General features: G+C 28.4%; 1 protein-coding gene across 1 annotated transcript; it reads left to right on the top strand.

Moving 5' to 3' along the window:
- The first annotated feature begins 1162 nt into the window (after positions 1–1162).
- On the top strand, positions 1163–20865 carry LOC113791326 (uncharacterized). Its single transcript, XM_027341090.2, has 5 exons — positions 1163–3216; positions 3640–3858; positions 3968–4598; positions 18595–18914; positions 19009–20865. The coding sequence occupies exons 1-5, from the start codon at positions 2449–2451 to the stop codon at positions 19921–19923; spliced, it is 2853 nt and encodes a 950-aa protein (XP_027196891.2). The 5' UTR covers positions 1163–2448; the 3' UTR covers positions 19924–20865.
- The last annotated feature ends 1182 nt before the right edge of the window (positions 20866–22047 follow it).

The raw sequence follows: 22047 nt of genomic DNA, 5'->3' as shown, positions 1-22047 counted from the left end.
AATCGAATGATTCTAAATTAGAAACAGAAAAGTGGAAATAGTCAACAACAACAATAACAAGAAAAAAATTGCTGGTCATGTCAAAATAGTTCCCAAAAAAAAATTGACGACCAACCGTTGTTTTTAAGAATTTTTTTACTCATTAAAAAACAAAACCAAAAAAAAGTCAAGAATATTGTCGAACAAATGCTTGCCCAATCCATCATCATTTTAGCTGAAACTGTCTTTTCTAGCCTTTTAAATTGACAAAAACAGAAGGCAAAATGCTTCTTCAAAGCAAAAAAAAATTATTCTTAAAAGAATTGTACAGGAAGTAATCATACAAAGATCAGCAGAAAAACATTCCTGATCCAAACAATTTAATTGCTTGCTTTGTTTGTTTGTTTGTAATCCGATATGATTCATTTTTTTCGTGTTTTTTTTCCTTTAATTGGATTGCGTAAAAACATTGTATTTCGATTCAACCAAATTCTTTATTGTGAAATTTTTCTCATCAAAAATACAAAATTTATGTTGTTGTTTTTTGTTGGTTCCAAAAATTCCTGTTAATTTTCCAAACAAAACAAAAAAAAACATTTACAATTTCAATTTCCTAGCCGTGAGAATGTTATTATTGTTATGAGATTTATGTTTGTGGCGACTTAATGTCGCCTCACAGAAAAAAAAACAAACTTTCAAATCAAATCAAATATCCAAGATAACAGAAGAAAAAAATCAAAAACTAAATCAATCAAAAATTCCACTTTCCCCTTTTTTTTCACATTCGATGAGATAAAAAGATGATGATGAAAATAGGGGGAGGAGCGCGGACATTTTACTATTTTAACCCAAAAAACTCTATTGCCTGTTGCGCATTTTTTTTTTTTTTTTTTTTTTTGATTCCAACCAAAATGAAAACAGAAGACAAACGGACCCAAACTGATAAACTGTAGGTAGGTAGGTAGTTAGATAAAAAGGTAGTAGCATTATCGACTGAACAATAACAAACAAAATAACACATACATATCAATTGATAAGTTCCGCAATATTCCGCATGCTATGAAATTTGGTCCTTGTTGTTTTGATATATACCACTACTACTTTGAAAACATCAAAATTGGTAAGGGTATATAATCTGTTGCTTTCGTTTTTTTTTTTTGGTTTTTTGAAAATGATAAAGGAATTCATTTCTGTTCAATGATGATTACAATACCGCTACCACCCTGTGTTATCATCATCCACACAGACAGACGAAAGAAGAACCGGCGCGTACAGACGATATAATATATATCCCGAGGAAAGAAATGAAAAAATGAAAAAAATCTATGCATACATTTTAGAATGATAGATCCTTTCGATATCATCAAACACATTTTGTATTTGATCGTTCGATGTTGATGACAAAAAAAAATTTTCATTTTTCAATTTTCATTTCAGACGTTATGTATAAGATGTGCGTTTGAATGATCGCGACAATCATCATTGATGAATTTTTTTTTTGTTTTAAAATTTTTTTGATATTTTTTTTTCATTTGCAACATTCGAATTGTTTGGTCGCATCCAAAAAAATTTTTTTATATTTTTCTTTCGTTCATTTTCATTTTCTATGTGTCATCGAAAAAGAAAAGAAAAGATTTTTTTGCAAGTTTTTCGAAACATTCGAATTTCGAAAAAATGAAATGATTTTCGAATGATTTTTCGTTCGATGTTTTGTCGAAAATGTTGTGTGTTCGAATTCCTCATAACTTTCATAATCCTTCCCATCAAAGTTCTTGGAATTAACCCTTTGTTTTCACCAATGTTCAATCATCATCATCAACATCATGATTCCCTTTCTCCATCCATCCATTATGAATTCGATCATATCATAGATTTGATTGAAATAAAATAAAATAATTTTCTTTTTTTTCGGAAACAAAAAAACTCCCATCATTTAACCCATCACACACACACACACGCTCTTTTGGATCATTTCAGAAAGAGAATAAAAATTTAATTCTTGTCACCATTATCACTGGAATCACTGTTCACTTAATAAAAATTTTTTTGATTTTTCACTTTTTTTGTTTGTTTGTTTTTTTATCTGTTTTTTTTAAATCTAAATAAAAAAAAATTCTTTTGTCTATTTCGACGTGTACATCGTAAAAAGTACATACACACGCCGCACATACACGCTATTTTTTTGTATTCTATTCTAACTCCACACACCTACATTGACCCAACAAGAATAATCTTTCAAAAAAAAAAAAAATTTTGTGAGCAAAAAAATAAAGCGCATGTTCAAATCGAAAAAAAACATTATCTTCTTTTGTTCCATTTCCATTTCCTAATTTTTTTGTTTTGTTTTGTTTTGTTTTTGGCTGTGTATTTCTGTTATCATCATTATCATCTTGAACAATCTTTTTTTTTCTCCCCTACCTGCACTCGATAACTGATGATAAAATCATCATCTAAATTGGATTCAAAATCATGGAACATCAAATATTAATTTGCAATGAACCTAGTCCACAATCACCAACACCATCATCACAAAAACAACAACAACAACAATCTACTAAATCAACGATTAATGAACATCATAGTCAACATGTTGCATCATCATCATCATCATCATCGCCATCATTGTCATTATCATCGTTAGGACAAAATCATCATTTAAATATTCGTTCACAAAGAAATCATGGTGGATCATCATCATCATATTGGATGGCTATCAATTATCAATCAATATTAGATCAATCATCACCAACAAGCGATTCATCTGGTTATGATTCAAATACATCAATTCAATCATCAATTCATTCAAATTATGGTGATGATGAACATTATCTTTATCATTATCAACAACAACAAACATCATATAATCGAAATATAAGAAAACGAAAACAATATGATTGTAATATTGATTATGTTGATAGTCAACAACAACAACAACAACAACTACAAACCAAATCTTCTTTAACAAATCTAAATCGAATATCAATTAGTCACCATCAACAACAACAACAACAATCAAGACGACGACAACAACAACAACAACAACTAATGAATGAACCAAAAACAGTTATTAGTCAATTGGATTATAATCTATTGAATGATCAAGAAAGAATTCTTAAACAAATGTTATCAATTGAATATCGTTATATACCATGGAATATAATCGATATGGTATATCGTTCATCAACAAATAATATAAATGAACAAACACGTTTTGAATTAATTGAATGGATGCATGAGGTATGTGTTTTTTATTAATGTTTGTTTGTTTGTTTGGTGTTGTTAACACGCACAAAATAAGACAGAAAAATTTCAAAAATTCTAACCCTTTTACCCCCTTCGCTATGCAATATGCCAACATATACAATTTGTACAGAATGTGGGATTTCCTGTTTTTTTTCTCTCTTTTAATTTTGGTAGTTGTGCAGGGCAGAAAACTGAAAATAAAAAAAAACAAGAAAATAAAACATGCCAATCATCGCTAGACATGAAAGAGACTTGAATTTTTTTCTTTCTTTATTTTGTTTTGTTTTATTATCCGATATTGATTGATTTCTTCTTTTTTGTCTATGCAAATAGATTTTCTTTTTTGTTTCTTTGTTTGTCTGTCTCGAATCTTTTAATTCTAATTTCTTCTGTTTTTTTTTATTTTCAATATTCAAGGTATGTGAACAATATAAATGTGAACCCGGTATTTTTAGTCTATCGGTCAATTACTTGGATCGTTTTATATTGGCAAAACCAAATATACCTAAACAACATTTACAATTGGCCGGTATTGTTTGTATGTTGATTGCATCAAAAATTCGTCAATGTAATACATTTGATTTGGAATTTTTAATCTATGCAAGTGATCATGCATTTACAGTCGAAGAAATTCTGGTTTGTATTTTTTTTTAATGTTCTCTTTTGAAAGAAAACAAAAAACTAAATAGCCAATGAACTCTTTTCTCTATTTTTTTTTCTTTATTAAAAAAAAATCATTTTATAGATATGGGAACAGCATATACTAAAAGAATTATCCTGGGATGTCAGTTCAATCATTGCAAATGATTATCTGGATTATTTATTAGTTATTTTAACAAATATTATAAAGAAAACAAATACTTGTCAAAAATTGAATGATGAACAACAACAAAAACAAAAACAAAATCAACAACAATGTCGACGTAGTCATCGAATTCGTCGATATAGTATTGTAGACAATCATCATAATCATCATCATCAACAAGATGATGTCGATATTGAAAGGTTACGTAAATCGGTACGGCGAATATCTAAAAATATTGAAAATAATGATAATGTTACCGATGTTGGTGATGATATCGATTCATTGAATATTTCATCATCATCATTGAGGAAACGGAAAACATCGATTCGTAATTTAAATCATACAACAACAAAACGAATAAAATCTACTACTAGTCGCCATGATGATGATGATGATGATGAATCTATTGTATGCGAAAAACAGCATAATAAAAGTAAAAATGATGATGATGATGATGATGATCACCATCATCAATCTTGTTCGTCAACATCGTCAACGTCAACAACAGCATCAACGATTGAGGCCATCATACGTCGTCATGCCAATACTTTTATCGAATTATGTTCCATTGGTAAGTTTGTTTTTTTTTATTCATTCAATTTTTTTATCTTATTTGAAATTCGCCTCTTAATTATTTATTTAAACAAAAACAACAAAACAAAAAAAATTTTGCGCCCGGACGCCTTATGTTTTTTTGTTTGTTAGCAAATTTGATTAGTAGTGTCTTATCTTGTCGGTTTTTTCTTTGTTATTACATAATTTTGTCCTTTTAACTTTAACCTGTTGATCTTGATTTTTTTCTTTTGTTTTTATTCGTATTTCTCATTAATTTTTATTACATAATCGTATTTCTTTGAAACAAAAAAAAATATTCTAGGCTTTTGGCTATAGTTGTAGATATATAGAGATTCATTTTGTCAAATTTGGCGTCTTGTCGAATTTGACAACAACAAAAAAAAGTTCATTGTAACATTATTCAAGGTGCCTCAATCTGATCTCATATGATGATGATTTGACAGCATTTTTCACACTCACTAGTGACCAATTGAATTTGTCATTGTTGTTGTTTACTTATGTGACATTTGTGAGGATCCTCTCTTTTTTTTTATTACCTTGAAATCACGAAAGTATCCATTTTTCCAGTTTTTTTTGCCATCACAAAAATTATCGATAACAATTATCACAAAAATCAAATATCAAGCTTGCTGCTACCTGTGCAATATTTATATGATGATCTTTTACACATACACACATACATTGGATATTTTCATCTTCATTCTTGTTATCAATGAGAATATTTTTTTTTGTACAGAACAAACAGAGTAACAAAATATACCGAAAGGGTTTCTTTTTTTCTTATCTCGTTATCTCGTTGTCAGATTGTCATTGTCATATTTAAAATGGATAAAATTGACAAACAATTATAATGTGTGTGTGTGTATTACCATTGTTTTTATTCATTCAAAAAAAATTCAATCAGATTTCTCTTAACTCTTTTTTTTTCCATTTTTGTATTTGAAATATATGGTTATATAAACGATTACAATTAAAAAAACCTTAGCGTTTTTTTGTTGTTGCTGCTATTTACTATCTTGGCTTTTTTTCATATTGAATAAAGTGAGAGAGAGAGAAAGATGGTTAGATAGAAATGAAAAAAAAATTGAGAATCAAATAAATAAAGTTGAATGAATGTTAAAGTTGATTGCCACCCGCATTATTTTGTTTCTTTCTCTTAACCATATTTCATTTATTAATAAATCTTTCTCTCTTTTTTTTAAAAAAAACCAACCCTTTTACTTTGATCAGAAAATTAACTAAAATCAACCGGCTAAGCCATTTTCTTTCTTTTTTTTTGTCGTTGCCATCATCTTTTGTGTACTACACACTACATCACACCATCACATAGTAACTATAGAATGAGGATGGTGATGGCGGTGATGATGATGATAAAGTTGGCTTCTGTTCATTTTGAATTTCATGAAAAATTCTGCGTAGTTTTAACTAATGATTCTTATTACTATCATATTTTACAATGATGATTAAAGAATAAAAAAAAATCTTCAGATCAACAGACCGGCACAAATATCTTGTTTTTCATTCATCATTTTCTTCCGATAATGATGAAATCAAATAAAGAAATGAAATGAAGAAAAAAAAACTGCTTAAAGTCTGGAATTTTGGAGCTGATTTAGGTATGATGATGATAATGATGATGATGATATCGGATGAATTTCGGTGCCAAGCACTTGGTTATTTTTTGGATAGATTGTGGTTGTCTTGTCTTTTTATTATTATTTTTTTTTGTGAACAAAATAACGATGACGCATATATCATTTGCTCATAAAAAGAATTGTAAATTCTGTTTGATGATGATGATGATGATCATATGATTCTCGACCGAATTTTTCAAAACTGAACTTTAAAAACAAATAAACAGAAAAAAAATGATGGTTGAAAAATTTTTATTTTTCTCTTCTTCTTCAGCCTGTTTCTATTTTTATTTCGTTGTTGTTGACTCAATACCCTTGATATATTAGGGATAATTTATTTCATCATGTCCATTACAAATTGCAAATATAGACAAATTTTTATAAAAATAGAGTTTTTTTCTTGGTTTGTTGAACGCTCCATATCCATTGAATATCCACAGCAGCAATTTAATCTAGCATGAAAATGTCGACCAAAAAAACACTAAAAACTAATTTTTGTGTGTTTGAATTGATTTTTATCCATGACAAAGTTAATGTTTAATGATTAAAGGGTTTATAAATAGCCAGAAGGTATAATTCATATAATGATTGTTGAATTATTCAATTCGAATTTTCATTTATTCATTCATTTAATCCTTTTTTTTTGATCATAATCACAAAGCCCAAACCAAAAACAAAAAATTGTCCATATCTGTTTATACAACAACAGCTTCCAATTACGCTTTTCAATACTACGAATAATCTAAAAAATTCTTTACTTTTACAATTAATGAACATTATAAATATGGGCGCCATCATCATTCGTTGTTGTTGTTGATAATGATAAAAAAAGGGTTGAGAATCCTCAATGCAATTTACAAACAAAACAACAACAACAACAAATCAAATTTTTATGCAATCAAGAAAATCGATTGATGATGATGATTAAAAATGATGTAGATCCGGTTTTTCTCGATTTTTTTTCTATTTTTCTATTTTAGTTTTTTTTTGATTTATCATCCAAAACAGTAAGAATAGTAAATCTATTCTGCTGTCTTAAATGATAAATAATATCCAAAAAATGAAAATGAAATTTTCATTTTCCAGTAATTGTATAAAAACAATCAGTCACTACTTTATGATTTGTGATTTGGTTTTGTTGTTGTTGTTGTATATAACTCTTTTTTTTCTATACGGGTCTCTCCCGTACTTTCTACAGACATATTAAATAGATGACCATCATGATGATGATGATGATGAGGATAATAATAGTTTTTTTCTCTCTTCATATAAATGGTCATCAATCGATCAAATCGGAGAAAAAAATGTTAAATTTTTGTCCATTCACCGGCGTTGTCATTGAATTTATTCATAATAATAATAATGATGAACCAAAGAAATACAAATCGAGTTGTTGTTTGTTTGAATATATATACACAACAACTAGCAACAAGTTCAATCCAGTCTATTACTTTAGTTTAGCATAGTCATCTATCGTTTGAATTTATTCGAATGATCAAAAACAGAATGAAATAATCATTATTATCATCATCAGGATTCATAATGAATGAATGAATGAATGATGGGTCTAATCTTTTTTTTTCTATTTTTCATTTTCATTATGGATGATTGAAAAAAAAACGCAAAATGGTTGAAAAACTACTTTAGTTACACGCACACACGTATGTGTGTCTGTGTGTGTGTGTGTATATAAAAACTTAAATATTTCATCTGATGAAAGCCGATGAACTATGTAGATTGCATCTACATTTAAAATTTAATTGTGTAAATAGTATATTGGTTGATCCATAGTAATAGATAATGTTAGTAAATCTTATGGATTTTAATATATGTTAATTTTTACCCCTTTTTTTCTAAATTCTTTTCAACAAAAAAAAAAAGATTGATCATTTGTCAATCATTAGATTAGAATTTTAATTTTTGTTGCTGTTGTTGAATTAACTTGTTCATTTCATCATCCTCATCATCATGTGTTTTTTTTTTGCTATTCAAAACGATGCCAAGAATTTCTTCAATATGATAAAAGGCTGATGACTTTGATCATCGATTATTTTTGTTTTTTCGGAGAAAGTGAATAAACAACAACAACAACAACAACAAAAAAAGATGCGTACTTTTTTTTTGTCTGACTTTATTTTTGTCACCCACACACACACATGTTGATGTTCATAATCAAAATGATAGTTTGTTTTGTGACCCAAATTTTGTCGACTTTGAATTTTTTGTTGTTGTTTCCATTTCCGTTGATACAGACACTATGTAACTAAAGGGAGTAAAAATAATGATGATGATGATGGCTGGCACCCAAAAGCAATTTTCAACGTAATCACGAAAATAATTCATTCTTAAATAATTTGATGATTATGGCGGACAAGTGTAAAAATGATTGATCAATCAATTCAAATCAATCATTATTATCTATCGATTCAAATTGATGAGATTTACAAATCGATCAATCAACCAATCAGTCAATCAAAATTTAATTCAAAAATTATTCAATTCAAATAGAAAATCTATCGTATTGATTTTACGGAAAACAAAAATTTTTTTTTCTTATTTTTTCTTCCGCATTTTTTGTTTATCTCAATCTCTTTACTTTGTTTGATGATGATGATGATGAGGGTATTTAGCAACTAAATATCTAATCAATATAGAACAGGCGACAACAACAACAACAACAATATTGCGAAATTGTTGTTTTTCTCACACACAACACAGATTTGGATAGGAAAAAAAGTTTTTTTTCCAACACAAATATCGTCTTTCCACATATAACAATCATCATAGATCATGATTTGTTTGTTTGTTTATTCTTTTATCAAACATACACAATACAGTATCGATTTTGATCAATATAATATTATAATTGGAAAAAATTTTGTTATTGGTTCATTTGTAACAATTTTTTCTGTTTTGTTTTGTTTTGTTACACAATCAATTCATTATGTAAAATAGAACAAGTTTTTTGTTTTGTTTTTTTGCAAATATAACCATGATATCTTTAATTGATATCTTTATGCATTGATGAATATTTAGATTCTCTCTTTTTTCCTATGATGTATATCCATACACACACAAAAAAAATATAAAAATGAGCATTTTAACCTCATCATCATCATCATTCATCTATATTTGTTGGATGAATAAATGTTTGCTGTGTTTGTTCAGTGAATGATGTCGATGATGATGATGATGACAATCATATTAAAGGTATTGACCGTGTATACAATCAATGATTGCTTAACAAAGTTTTATTTGTTTGTTGGTATTTCTCTTTTGAATGACGCCTGAATAGATTTTTGTTTTTGTTTTGTTTTGTTTTTTTTTGAGAAAAGGAATGTCTATTTTCTTTTATTTAATGATATTATCAACATTGACCTTTGAGGTTATGGAGCCTGGTTTATCATCATTATTATCACTATGGCTCCCGAACCCTAGAATTATCAAAGAGAACAAGAGCAAGAGAGAGAAAGGTCAAAAGTCAAAGCACACAGGATGACATTGATAATACAAACATGTATCTATTTACCTATCATGATATATATAATGTTCTCTTTTAGATGAAAATTTCTGAAGTGAAAGTAAAATGTAAATCACAAGAATTATGTGTAAACACATCATTGTGAAAATGACAAAGTTCGAATTACATAATAAATAAATAATAATAAAAATCAAACATCAATGATAAACATAGCATCAGATTAGTTTAGTTTGTGAATTTTGTTGTGATTTTGTTCAAAAGAATTTTTTTTGTTTCTGAACGAAATCTCATTTCATTTCAAATCCCTTTTTTTCTGTTATTCAAAAATACAAATGATACCTGTTGAATGTGAAAAAAAATTCAATTTTTTTTTGTAAAATCAGTAATGACAGATGTTTATGATTTTTTTTAATAACTTTGATGGAAAAAAATTATCATCATCCGTTCATTAAACAATCTTGAGAATTTTTGTTTTTGGGTGAAAAAAATCCACCCAAAAATCTTTTTCTAAATTATCCAAAAATTTTGATGCTTAATTTTTCAAGCTTCCGTAGAAAATTTTTTACCTGGGATAAAATACGCCTTGATTTGTTTTTCACTCATAAAAATTTCACTCATTTTGGTGTTTGTTTTTGTTACACCCAAAAAAATAAAGGTTTATGTTTTGGATTGTTATCGGAAATATTTGTCATGTAATATATCTTGAACCGTTAAAATTACGTAAAAAAACGTCAAGTTTGATTTTTGGTTTCTTCAATTAAAACATGGCACGTGGCCTACCTTTGTTGTCCTTTTAAGATTTAAAAGTCGTCCGTCTAAAAAAAACAAAACTTATTATACATTTGACCTTTGTTTGAAGTTCGTACATAATTGTACATTCGGTTACAATTATTTACAGTAGCCCGAAACAATGCAATTGGAAAATTTTTTTTTCTTCTTTAGCATGACTTTGCATCCTCTGTTCATGTTAATAATAATAAATTCGACATATGTTTCGACTGCAAAAAAAAACAAAACAAAACAAAACAAGTAGCAGCCTTGAATTAACCAACATTGAAAATGAATCAAGGATGTTATATGATGATAAACGAGAAATAATAATAATGATAATGATGATGCAATGACATAATAGTAGGGTAGACTCTCTCTCTCTCTCTCTATCTTTCTCTAAGGTCAATTGATCTATTATGATGGACCTAGGTGAATGAAATGTTGTTTTTTTGGAGATACCTTCTGCTTATCTAACGACTACCTAAAAACTAGAAACAAAACAAAAAAAAATTTATTCAAGTCGCGTGTCTACTTTTGTCTACATATCTAGGACCTGAAAGTTTTCTTTTTTTTTCTCTGTCTCTTTAACTAGAAATTGAACATTTTAAATCTGATGATCATTCAACTAATAACCGTAATCGACATGTCATTATAAATTGGAACACATATTTGTGACAATGAATCATCAACTACTGTAGATAGATTTAAATATCGAAAATCTGATTTTCCAGGATTTCCATCAACCTTTTATATAGTAGTAGTTAAGACCATCTGTTGAGCTTCTTTCTCTCTCTCGACAGCGGACAAATCAAAACCAAACTGAACAATATTTGAAAATATTTTTCAACGATCACTATGGAATGTTTTCCCGAAAAAAGAAAAAGAAAGAGCTAGAGCTAGAGACTCGTGACAGACTGTGGTCTCTTTTTTATTTTTATTTTTCGTAGAAAAATACCGGGCAACACGATCCATAATCATAAAAATCGATGATGATGATCCCCGAATTGGCATTTTTCCTGTCGTTTTATCCAAATGTTTTGTAGCAGAGAGCAAAAAAAATCGACAGGATCTCTATTGTTCCATCCATATTACGTTATATACTTTATTATCATCTCCCCCAATTTTTTTCCTCTTATATCCACATCATCTATTTTATTTTGGTCATATTTGTCATTGACAAAATCCTAAACATATAATATATAGGCACGTGCCAATTTTAAATACATAGATAGATAGAGAGAGACCGAAATTTCCATAAAACTCTTCTGGAACCTTATGGTGGTCCTTGTTGTCGATTGTGTATCTACATCCTCTTTTGCTTTGGTTTTGTATGGATATGAATGAATGAATGAAAGAAGGAAATACCTTTTTTTTCCTATTTTTATAATTTTTCTGTTCTGTATTCGGGATAACCATTATCATCATCATCATCATCATACACATATGTTCACTATATAAATATTTGGCATCTTTTTTTTTCTAGCTAGCTAGGTCCCTTTTCAATTGTCTAATTTAAATGGACAGATGTCCGTTTCTTTTCTCTGGTTTAGTTTGGTAGAAAAAAAAACCCGATTGTATTGTCTCCGGGTATTTTTTTTCTGATTATTGTATTGTATGTTCTGGTACAACGAACGCGCACGTGTTTCATTATTATTATTTTGTTTTCGGCATCAATTACCATTGTCAAAAATAACTTTCACTTTGTGATGCTTATTGTTTCTTCGTTAAATTTTTTTTCATTTTGCAATTGAAATTTACAAAATGGATGATGTTATTCATTCATTAATAAATTTCTACCAATGAATACCTGTTGATCCGTATGTATATTTATTTATAAAATATGGCCATATGGAATTCATTGGATGAATTGATAATATGCTAGGCACGTTCCTAATTTTGATTGGCCATAGTTTTACACAGACAATGACTAAGCTTAGAGCAATAATGACCACCCAATCTTGTTGATGAGAGGGCCACGCGTATACAAATCATCATAATCGAATATATGCAATTGATTCTTGTGTCAAAATTGAAATATGGAAAACTGAAAAACAAAAAAATTGTCATGTCAATGTCATCATTGATGTTACGCGTAACACATTGGTTGAACTTGATCATTAGCACGTCTATGTTACTAGTGAAGAAGGTTATCTCTGTTTTTTTTCCTGCCATTACATAATAGATAGCTTTGGATAAAATACCACATTGTTTCGAACAATGTCATGACATGTCATTTGACTATTTTTACTTTGGTGTGTGTGTGTGTGTCATTGTCATTCTTGGATGATACTTTTTCTTTTTCTTTTTTTTTGAATCAAAAATTCCAACACAGCTGCTTTTATCACTTTTTTCTTCTATGTTTAGAATAGCAGGATTATTCATTTTTTTTTTGTTGATAAAATTCTAATTATACACCACTAGGTAACTTTAATATATCGGTACTCTTGATCTTTTTTATTTTTGTTTTTCTCTGTTATGAGCAATAGGCATCTGGCCTTTTTTTTGATTCGCGATTGTGTGTATGTGATGCGCGTATATATTCAACAGGCACAGTTTTCTTTCGCGATGTTTTTCGTTATGAATTTCGTTTTTTTTCCATTTCAAAAAGGTCATTCAGTTTCATACGAAAACAAAAACAAACAACATTGAAAGAATTTTGAAAAACATCAATCAACTTACGGTGATTTATTCCAGGTATAAAATCATGAAAATGATTCATTAGGATGCTAATGTGAAAGGGTTGTTCACATACAAAAAAAAACTTATAATAAAAATTAATGATGAATATCTATGACCTTTAGTTAAATGTCTTTGAACTCTTTATATGAATGACCTTTATATTTTTGCTGTCCTAAACTTTGGTGGCCTAACTATTTATTCTTCAGGTGGTTGTTTTTTTTTCTGTATAATTTTTCTGGTTCTGTATGGATACCGCAGATTTTTGTTGTTGTTGTTGTTGTTTTTTCTACTTCCGAACAATGTTAAAAGATTCATTTCAATAATTTAGTAGTTTGATGAACGGTGGCAATTTTATTATTATTATTTATTCCAATCGGATAAGCAAACAGGCAAGTAATTTAGAAAAAGTATTGATCGATCGATCAATTGATTGATTGATTTAAATTGTCTCATTTTTCAATTTTCAAATTTCCGATACAATCATTTATTCAATGAAATTGAGCTTTTTTTTCTCTATTCATACTCACTACCCATAAGGATAATTGAGTCGTGTGTATTCGGATTTTTTTTCTGGTTGTATTCAAAAATGAAAATCTCTGTACAACCATTATTAACAACAGCCTTGGGTCAATTTGTATCAGTGTGTGTCATTTTCAACAGGGTCATGCAAATTGACCATGGTTGACCTGAACAAACGAAATACATTGATTGAAAAAAAAATTTTTTTGTTTGTTTCAAACAAAACAATCAATGTGTGTATGTATACATATTCGCGTGAATCATTTAAGAGGTCAAAGGCTTATCGACAATGATTATGTCTATTTATTTATATTTATTTTTATCCATTCTATCCGTTTTCATAACCTACCTGGCTATAGCAAAAAAAATGGTCTATGATCAAATTGGTCATGATTTTTTCCTATCTGAATTTTTTTTCTACTTTTTGTGGTAACCATTAATTTTTTTTTGTTGCTTGCATCCAAGGTAACCATTAACCGACAAAATTATTATGAAAAAAATGATTGAAATTTGTATGATGAATAATAATAATAATGATTCCAAAAACTATCCAGTTATTCAATTACCTGAATCCCAATATTGTTAGCTCATCTTTGTATCATGTATGTGTTTGTATCATAAAACATCATCATCGACCAAAGATTTATACAAAGAATTCAATTCATTTATCTAATGAAAAACCTTGAAAAAAATATGTTTATATCATTATCGTCATAGTTTTTTTTGCAACCATTTTTTTTCAATGTTTACATTAGCTTGATTTTCATTCTTGTATTTCTTGTTGTGTGGTTTTTTTATAACAAGAACCGAAAATTAATAAGAAAAACTCTTGGCATTTTTTTTTGAATGTATAACAATTGGTTTGGTTTGTTTGTCTAACATTCAACCACCACCACCACCGACAACAACAACAACATTGATAAAAAAACCGTTTGTTTTTTTTTCTTGTTGTTATAACAATCGGTTTTGATGATGATGATGAACAAAGTACGTTCAAAATAACGTGCTAGGTCTTTGGTCTTTTTATGGCTTTTTTCTGACTTTGATTTTTTCCAGAATGACCTCACTGTGTGTATATTTGTTTGTATGCGTAATGACAACATTTGATTTCATCTGCTCCAAAACTAACCAAACATTAATGACAGTGAATTTGAATCAAACAAACACTGAGATTTACCTTTAATTCATCTGTCCATTTTTTTCGATGTCCTAATGTCTTTGATAGGTCATCAAACTATCAGTCATTAAAACAGGAGAAAAAAATAAATAAATAAGGTGTCCAACACGTGGCTACTTACCACTATTACTACTACTATATATTAACGGATATAACGGCCATATAACCTATGACCTTTTAAGAAATAATAATAAGAAATTTGATGTTCAAATGATGATAAGCTTATGTTTTACATAATCATCATCAACTAGTTTTAGCAGTTGGTTTGAATGAGTCGAACACATATCGTATGTCCTGAGGACATCATGTCCTTGGATCATCATCATCATCATCATTGTTCCATCAGGACCAGGGTCTTGACCTAAATATTTCTTCAAAAATGGAAAAATACCCCCAACAACAACAACAATAACAATAAATATTACATAACTTAACTTGTTGATTGTGTATTTCGATTTGGAAAATACTTACTTTGTTTTTTTTTGGCTATGTGGAATAAGGGGAGATCCTGAGTTTTTTTGTTTGCTGATCGATTGATGAAAAGGATGCGATTAAATCTATTATTTTTTGTTATTGCGTAATATATTTCCGGCGCCCAAATAGTCTACACATGTGTTGAATGTGATGTGTTTTGCCTTACGAAAATATTTTCTTTTTCTTTTTTTTTACAATCAAATAGTTACAGTCGAATGATTTGCTTTGCATCCAATTTTTTTCTTTTGGGTTCAAAAGAAAACGATTCAATTTTTGTTTTCTAAATTGATATAAAAACAGTAAAAGAAATGTTACTCTTCGATTTCTACTATATTTTTGTTTCAGAAAAATAGTAGGCTTGTCGTTTGGTATTTGTGTTTTTATTCATTAAAATTTTGTTTTTTTTTCATTTGAAAATTCACTGGGTCATTTGGATGTCAATGTTAGTTGGTTGTTTTTTTTTGGCTTGAAATAATCCTATTTGATGATTATTGTTCAATCGAATTGAACTGAAACATCATTTATACAGCTGCTTGTTTAGAGGGGTATTTCTATATCCATCCATATTCATTGGAATGATATTTGATCGTAGTATTTTTTGTGAATGGTTGATAGATTAATGATGATCATCATATAGCACACACACGCAAACATTTTTTTTGTTGTGTTTTACCAACGGAAAAATACTTCATACTTAACATTACTAATTAATGTCCGGATTTCATTGGAATATATTTCTATAATCATTGTCCATCCATATAATTACCTTTAGTAAAAAAAAAAACTTTTTTTTGATGACATCTGACAATTTATTACCATCATCATTTTTGATGATATTTTCTTTCTACTCTAGGCTCGTTACAATTAGTTTAATTAGACTTTTTTTTATTTATCATTATCATTTGGGCACTGATCCTGCACACCCATCCATAAATACATTGTCCAAATCTAAATTGTTATTTTTTTCATGGTATAAAAAAATGATTACAGAAAAATTATCTTTCAAAACTTGCATCCTGTGTGTGTCTCTTGTATCAGTAAGTTTTACAGTTAGTTTTGCTGATTGACTACCGTTTTCAACACCTTTTTTTTACTGTTGATGATTTCTGCTGATGGTTGTTTTTTTTATCATTCACCAATCATCATCAATGGATAATGTTATTAATTCGATTTACTACTGTGTGTTTGGATGATGTGATTATTTTTGCAAAACAGCTGCTGCTGCTTTTATCGATTTTGACCAACCAAATGTAGCAAAAAAACATGTATCGATTTGATTGAAGTAGAGAGAGAAAAAAAATATATATTTTATGTGTGGGTGGCTGGTTGGTTGGGATCTAGACTTGATTAGATTTTGTTGTTTTTTTTCGGTTACACAATGTTCAAGAATTAGATGATTATCTTGATCCTTTTCATTTTTTTTCTCTGGCTTTAACCTGGATGAATGAGATCAATCCATTCATTCATTCGTTCAATTGATTGATCAATCATCTTGATCGATCCACAGAAACTCAAACTAAAACCAGTAGTTATTTTTCAACCGAACCCAAAGCAGGTGAGACTTTTATAGACCTTAGGGGTAATTTGATTCATTTGTCTGTTGCTATTTTCTCTGTTGTTATTTCAGCTTTTTTTTTATTAGATCTGCCATCTGTAGTCAAATGTAAACGACATTTTTTCGTCCTTTAATGGTAAAGTTTTCACAAGTTTTTTTTGTCGTTTGACGCCATCTTGAAAACTAATCTCTATTGTGTTTTCAACAAAGAAAAAAAAACGGAAATTGTTCCAGAAACACAATAATATAAGTAAAGAGTGAGAAAAAAACGCGCGCAGATGTTCCCGCCGTTTTGATCGAAAAAAAATTTCTATTGTTCAATTCAAATAGGGAAAAAAAATTTTCCATAAAGGTATCGGTATCCCGTTTTTATTTATTTATTCGGGTAGATGCAACAAAATAACACTGTGATCGACCGGATAAGTCATACCCAAATATAAAATAATAAGTGAAACAAACAGGAACAGATGGGCGCGAAAAATGAAATCTTTTGAATGAAAAATTTCCATCGCTTTTTCAATGTTTTTTCAGGGTTCACTGTTTTCCGTCTCGTGATTTTCGTTTTTTTCTCTCTCTCTCTCTCTCTCTCTCTCTCTCTCTCTCTCTCTCTCTCTCTCTCTCTCTCTCTCTCTCTCTCTCTCTCTCTCTCTCTCTCTCTCAGACAAAAGGTTATGTAAAAGTTGTTTTTTTAAAAGTATTAGGTATGTACCAGATTTAAAAGTCCTGGGTCTTTGAGTTTAGTTTTTCCCATCATGTAAATATTGAATTTTTTTTCACTATCTTGAAGGTCGATTTAAAAGTCCGACACCAGACATGTGTGTAGATCATGTGATTTTTATTTTTTTAGGTCGTAAAAGTATGATGCATTTTTTTCTCAATGAATATTTTGAATGATGAAAAAAAATGAAACTAATCAGGACAAACTAATATTGATTATCATTATTAAACTTGATTTAATTAAATTAATTTGATGATTATTTTTTCGAAATTTAATTTGTCTGATGATTTGTATTGGAATTTGTTGAGAATAACTGGGTTACCATGTCTCGACAATCATCATAATAATCATTATAAAATGATGATTAATTTCTAAATTTGACCTCGTTTTCTTCCGTTGTTTTTGTTTTTCTTGTTTAACGAAATTCGGATAATTCTGTTTTGTTCAATAATCGAATTGAATGGGCTTAACGGCTATTAATTTATGGTGATGATGATGAATAATAATTTTAAGAAAAATCTTAAGGAGAAAAAAAGTACCGCAACAACAACAAATGTTCCATAGTTCCGTTTTTTTTTCTTTGCTAAATGTAAATTTACACTTTATTTTGCTTTTACTATAGTTGATTTGCGTATAATTAGTTATTCTGATTGATTATTAGTTTTTACTTTACTTTTTTTTCACTATTTCAAATACAAATCTTCTTCATATGGACAAAAACTAAATAACATTCTTACATATATAAGAGAAACAGCCGAAAAACACGAGCGTGACATTGAAATATTGGTACCCATTTACTTACAATCACACACATTTACATAGAGAAGAGTGTATCAATCATTTGGTAATAGAATGTTAATGTATAGTCTAAACATAATTTGTAAAAAATTCTCGTGACTAAGAGTTAGAGAGAAAAAGAGAAACACAAATTCATTTTCATTCATATAATAAATATTCTTTTTATTTTTATCATTTATACACAGATATAACATTTGTATCTGTTGAACCATCGGTGATTGCATCTGCATGTGTGGCCACAGCATTACAAGGACTTGATATTAATCGAACATTAATGAAATCACCGACCGACATAAAAACATCGACAACGATGATGAAAATGACGCCGGAACAGTCAATATCAACAACAAATTATATGATTACCACCAACGACAATAACAGCAATAATAATAATAATGGCCGACACTTTATTCAATCAAAATCAAATGATCAACATTCAATAATTCCAAATGATTTATGTGAACAATTCTTATTGGCTGTAGAAAAACAGATTGGAATTGATTCGGTAAGATTTTTTTTTATTTTTTTTATTTTGACCAATAAAATAATCATTCATTTTTGTTTGTTTTCAAAAAAAAATTCCCACAATCAAAATATAGCATTTAATCAAAAGCTATGCAAAACTAATCGATAATTTGATCCGTAATGAATCATCATCCATATCATCGGAACGAAATTCAATGGCTATTGTTGATGATGTTTTAATGGACATGAATTTACCGGAAATTTCATCATCATCATCATCTCAAATGATTATTAATACAAATGATATGATTGTGGTTCCCACACCATTGTCAACGACCGCAGCCAATATAACAATATCGATCGATACAAATTTACCTGCAACAATGAATGCACATTGCTATAATCAACAACAACAACAACAACAGCAGCATTCCACAATCAACAACACGACTTTTACAATAGCCAATTCAAATCATCATAATCAACAGAATTATATTCACACTACATTCGCCCAGGTACCTTGTGCTAAACAATTACTTCTTAATAATAATCGTCAACAACAACAACATGATAATTGTTACATTCCTCAGCATTATCAACGTTCATGTTCATTATTACATGATACAACTAATGATAATAGTTCTAATGGTAGTCAAATGACAACAACAACAACAACTACACATTGGATAGATGATATTAGCTTTAAAACACAATCTTCTTTAACTGATTTGCTTAGTTATTTAGAACATTATCATGAAGATCGTGAAAATATACCGATTTTTATTCAAGAACAACAACAACAACCAGCACCATCATCATTGATCAATATTGATTTAGATGAAGATAATGAAACTGATGATGCAGATGATAATGATGATGAAATTGATCAAGAGAATAGACCACCATCATCCTTATCATCAACAACAACAACAAATATTCGAGATCGTTCTGGCCATATATCACAATTAACTATAGATATCGATAATGAAATCGATGATAATGATCATCATCATCATGATGAAGGATTAGGTGAAGATTTATATTTCTAAAACAAAACAAACAAAAAATACAGAGAAAAAAATCAGTATAAAATGAATTCAACAATTTTTTTCGGTTGTAAATCGATTTTGGCTGCCAACACAACAAACAACAAACCGAAATTTCAATTGAAAATTAATTACAAATTTTCTTAATTATTTTTTATTTGAAAATCATTACTTTGTTTTTGATTTTTGTGATAATTTTTTTCTCTTTCTCTCTCTCTCTTAATTTGTGTTTTGTTTTTTTCTTATAAAAAAATCATTCATTTATTCATCATCAAGTTTTATTTTTTCTTTTTTTAAAAAATTATATTTCTTTTCAAACTTGTACATCTTTTTTCTTCATTCTTATACGACATTGAACACAAAAAAAAATCTTGAATTCCATATATTCATTGTTATTCCATCATCATTTATATATTTGTTTGAAAACAAAAATTAAGCTTATGCAATTAATATTTTTAAGCCGTTTATTAATCTCGTTGGATGGTGGTTATCTTTTGATTTTACGAAATGAAATCTTTTCTTTTCCTGTTGAAATTTTTCTCTCTCTCTCTCTCTCTTTCGATTCATCATCTAATGATTGTTGTCTATTCATTTTTTTTAAATGGTTCAAAATCACACTGGTCATGCAACACACACACACAAAATCAATGAAACCAAAGTTTTGCTTTTTTTTAAAAAATTCTGTTTGTTTGTTTGTTTTTTTTTGAGCATAAAATGCACTTTGTCTCTTCACATCTATTGTCATTCACTGAATTTTCTGTTTTTTTTTTTGCTGTTTTATATTTCGTTTTCTTTGATTGGTTTGATTTGTGAAAATCAAATTCCATTTAAATGGAATCCAATCATGCACCTGCACACCTCACACACACACACACACAGTTAATTTGTCTAAAATCGATACTTGTCACTGTTTTTTTTTTAAATAAAAATTCATCCAAAATCAAATCATCGTTCCATTGGAAAAAATTCCCAAAAAAAATTTGCTCAGCAAACCATCCATCCATCCATCCAGCAACCATGAACTTATATTGATAATTTTTGTTTTTTTTTCAATCAATTTGTAATGAAATGTTGTTTTTTCTATTGACATTTCAATAAAAAATTATCTAGCTCTCACAACACACACACACACACTGAAAGCAATTGTTTTATAAAATTTTTATTACAAAAAAAAATTACAAATCACATTTTTTATAATTACAATGCAAATTTATAATTATTATTATATGCACTTACTAGTCTCTCTCTCTTTACAAAGATATTCTGTCATTATAAAATCATAAATATATTTTTATTTTCTAATTATTTTACGTTAATTAATAACTAATTTCTATAAATATATTACCCAAACTCCATAGATTACCCCGGTCATTATTAATGTTTGTTTGATTTTTGAAATTCCACATTTTTTTTCTGCCAACATTTTTTCCAAAAAACAAAACAGAATCCAAAAAAAACACTAAATTTTCAACTATTTATTGTATTTTAGTTAACTGTAACCTTAAAACAACACAATGAAAATATATTTTTAGTCATTTTTCACTTAATATTTTTACTACTACCATCATTCAATTTTTGTGTCAAGATCACCACATTTATCCCCACTATTTAGTTTTAGTAATCATCAAACATCATTCATTTTTTTCTTATTTTTTTTTTTGTTGTTTTTTTCACAAAAAATTAACGTTGTAAAACAAGCTAATCTCAGGACTTTTTCTTTTATTTTTTTCCGGTTCTATACAAGAACCCCCCCCAAAAAAAAAAACAAAACCGAAATTAATCATTTCAAATGGGGATTGTCAAAAAAGTTTTCTTTTCTTCTTTTGTTTTGTTTTTTTTAATAGTTAAAGAATTTAAATTTTTTGGTTCTCTTTCGTCAATCATCACCATAACAACGAACGAACGAACGAAGAAAAATCAATTTTTTTTCTCATCTTTTTCGATCTATAATTGAACGAAGAAAAATTCATCATCACCGTCATCATCAGTTTAATTTACAAAAATTACAAATTACATTTTACTAATCATAAATTAATAATAGTAAAAATCATCTTTTTTCTTGTATTTTCCAAATAATAAATAAATAAAAATAAACATAAACTTTTTTTTCATTTGATAAAAATTTTC

This window comes from Dermatophagoides pteronyssinus, unplaced genomic scaffold (assembly GCF_027571235.1).
Source record: "Dermatophagoides pteronyssinus isolate colony J.1.1.1.1 unplaced genomic scaffold, Derpt_VIB-CSIC_2022.12 sq0003, whole genome shotgun sequence".
In the NCBI taxonomy this organism is placed as follows: Eukaryota; Metazoa; Arthropoda; class Arachnida; order Sarcoptiformes; family Pyroglyphidae; genus Dermatophagoides; species Dermatophagoides pteronyssinus.
The sequence above is the reverse complement of the archived record's forward strand: the minus strand, read 5'-3'. Positions and strand labels throughout refer to the sequence as shown.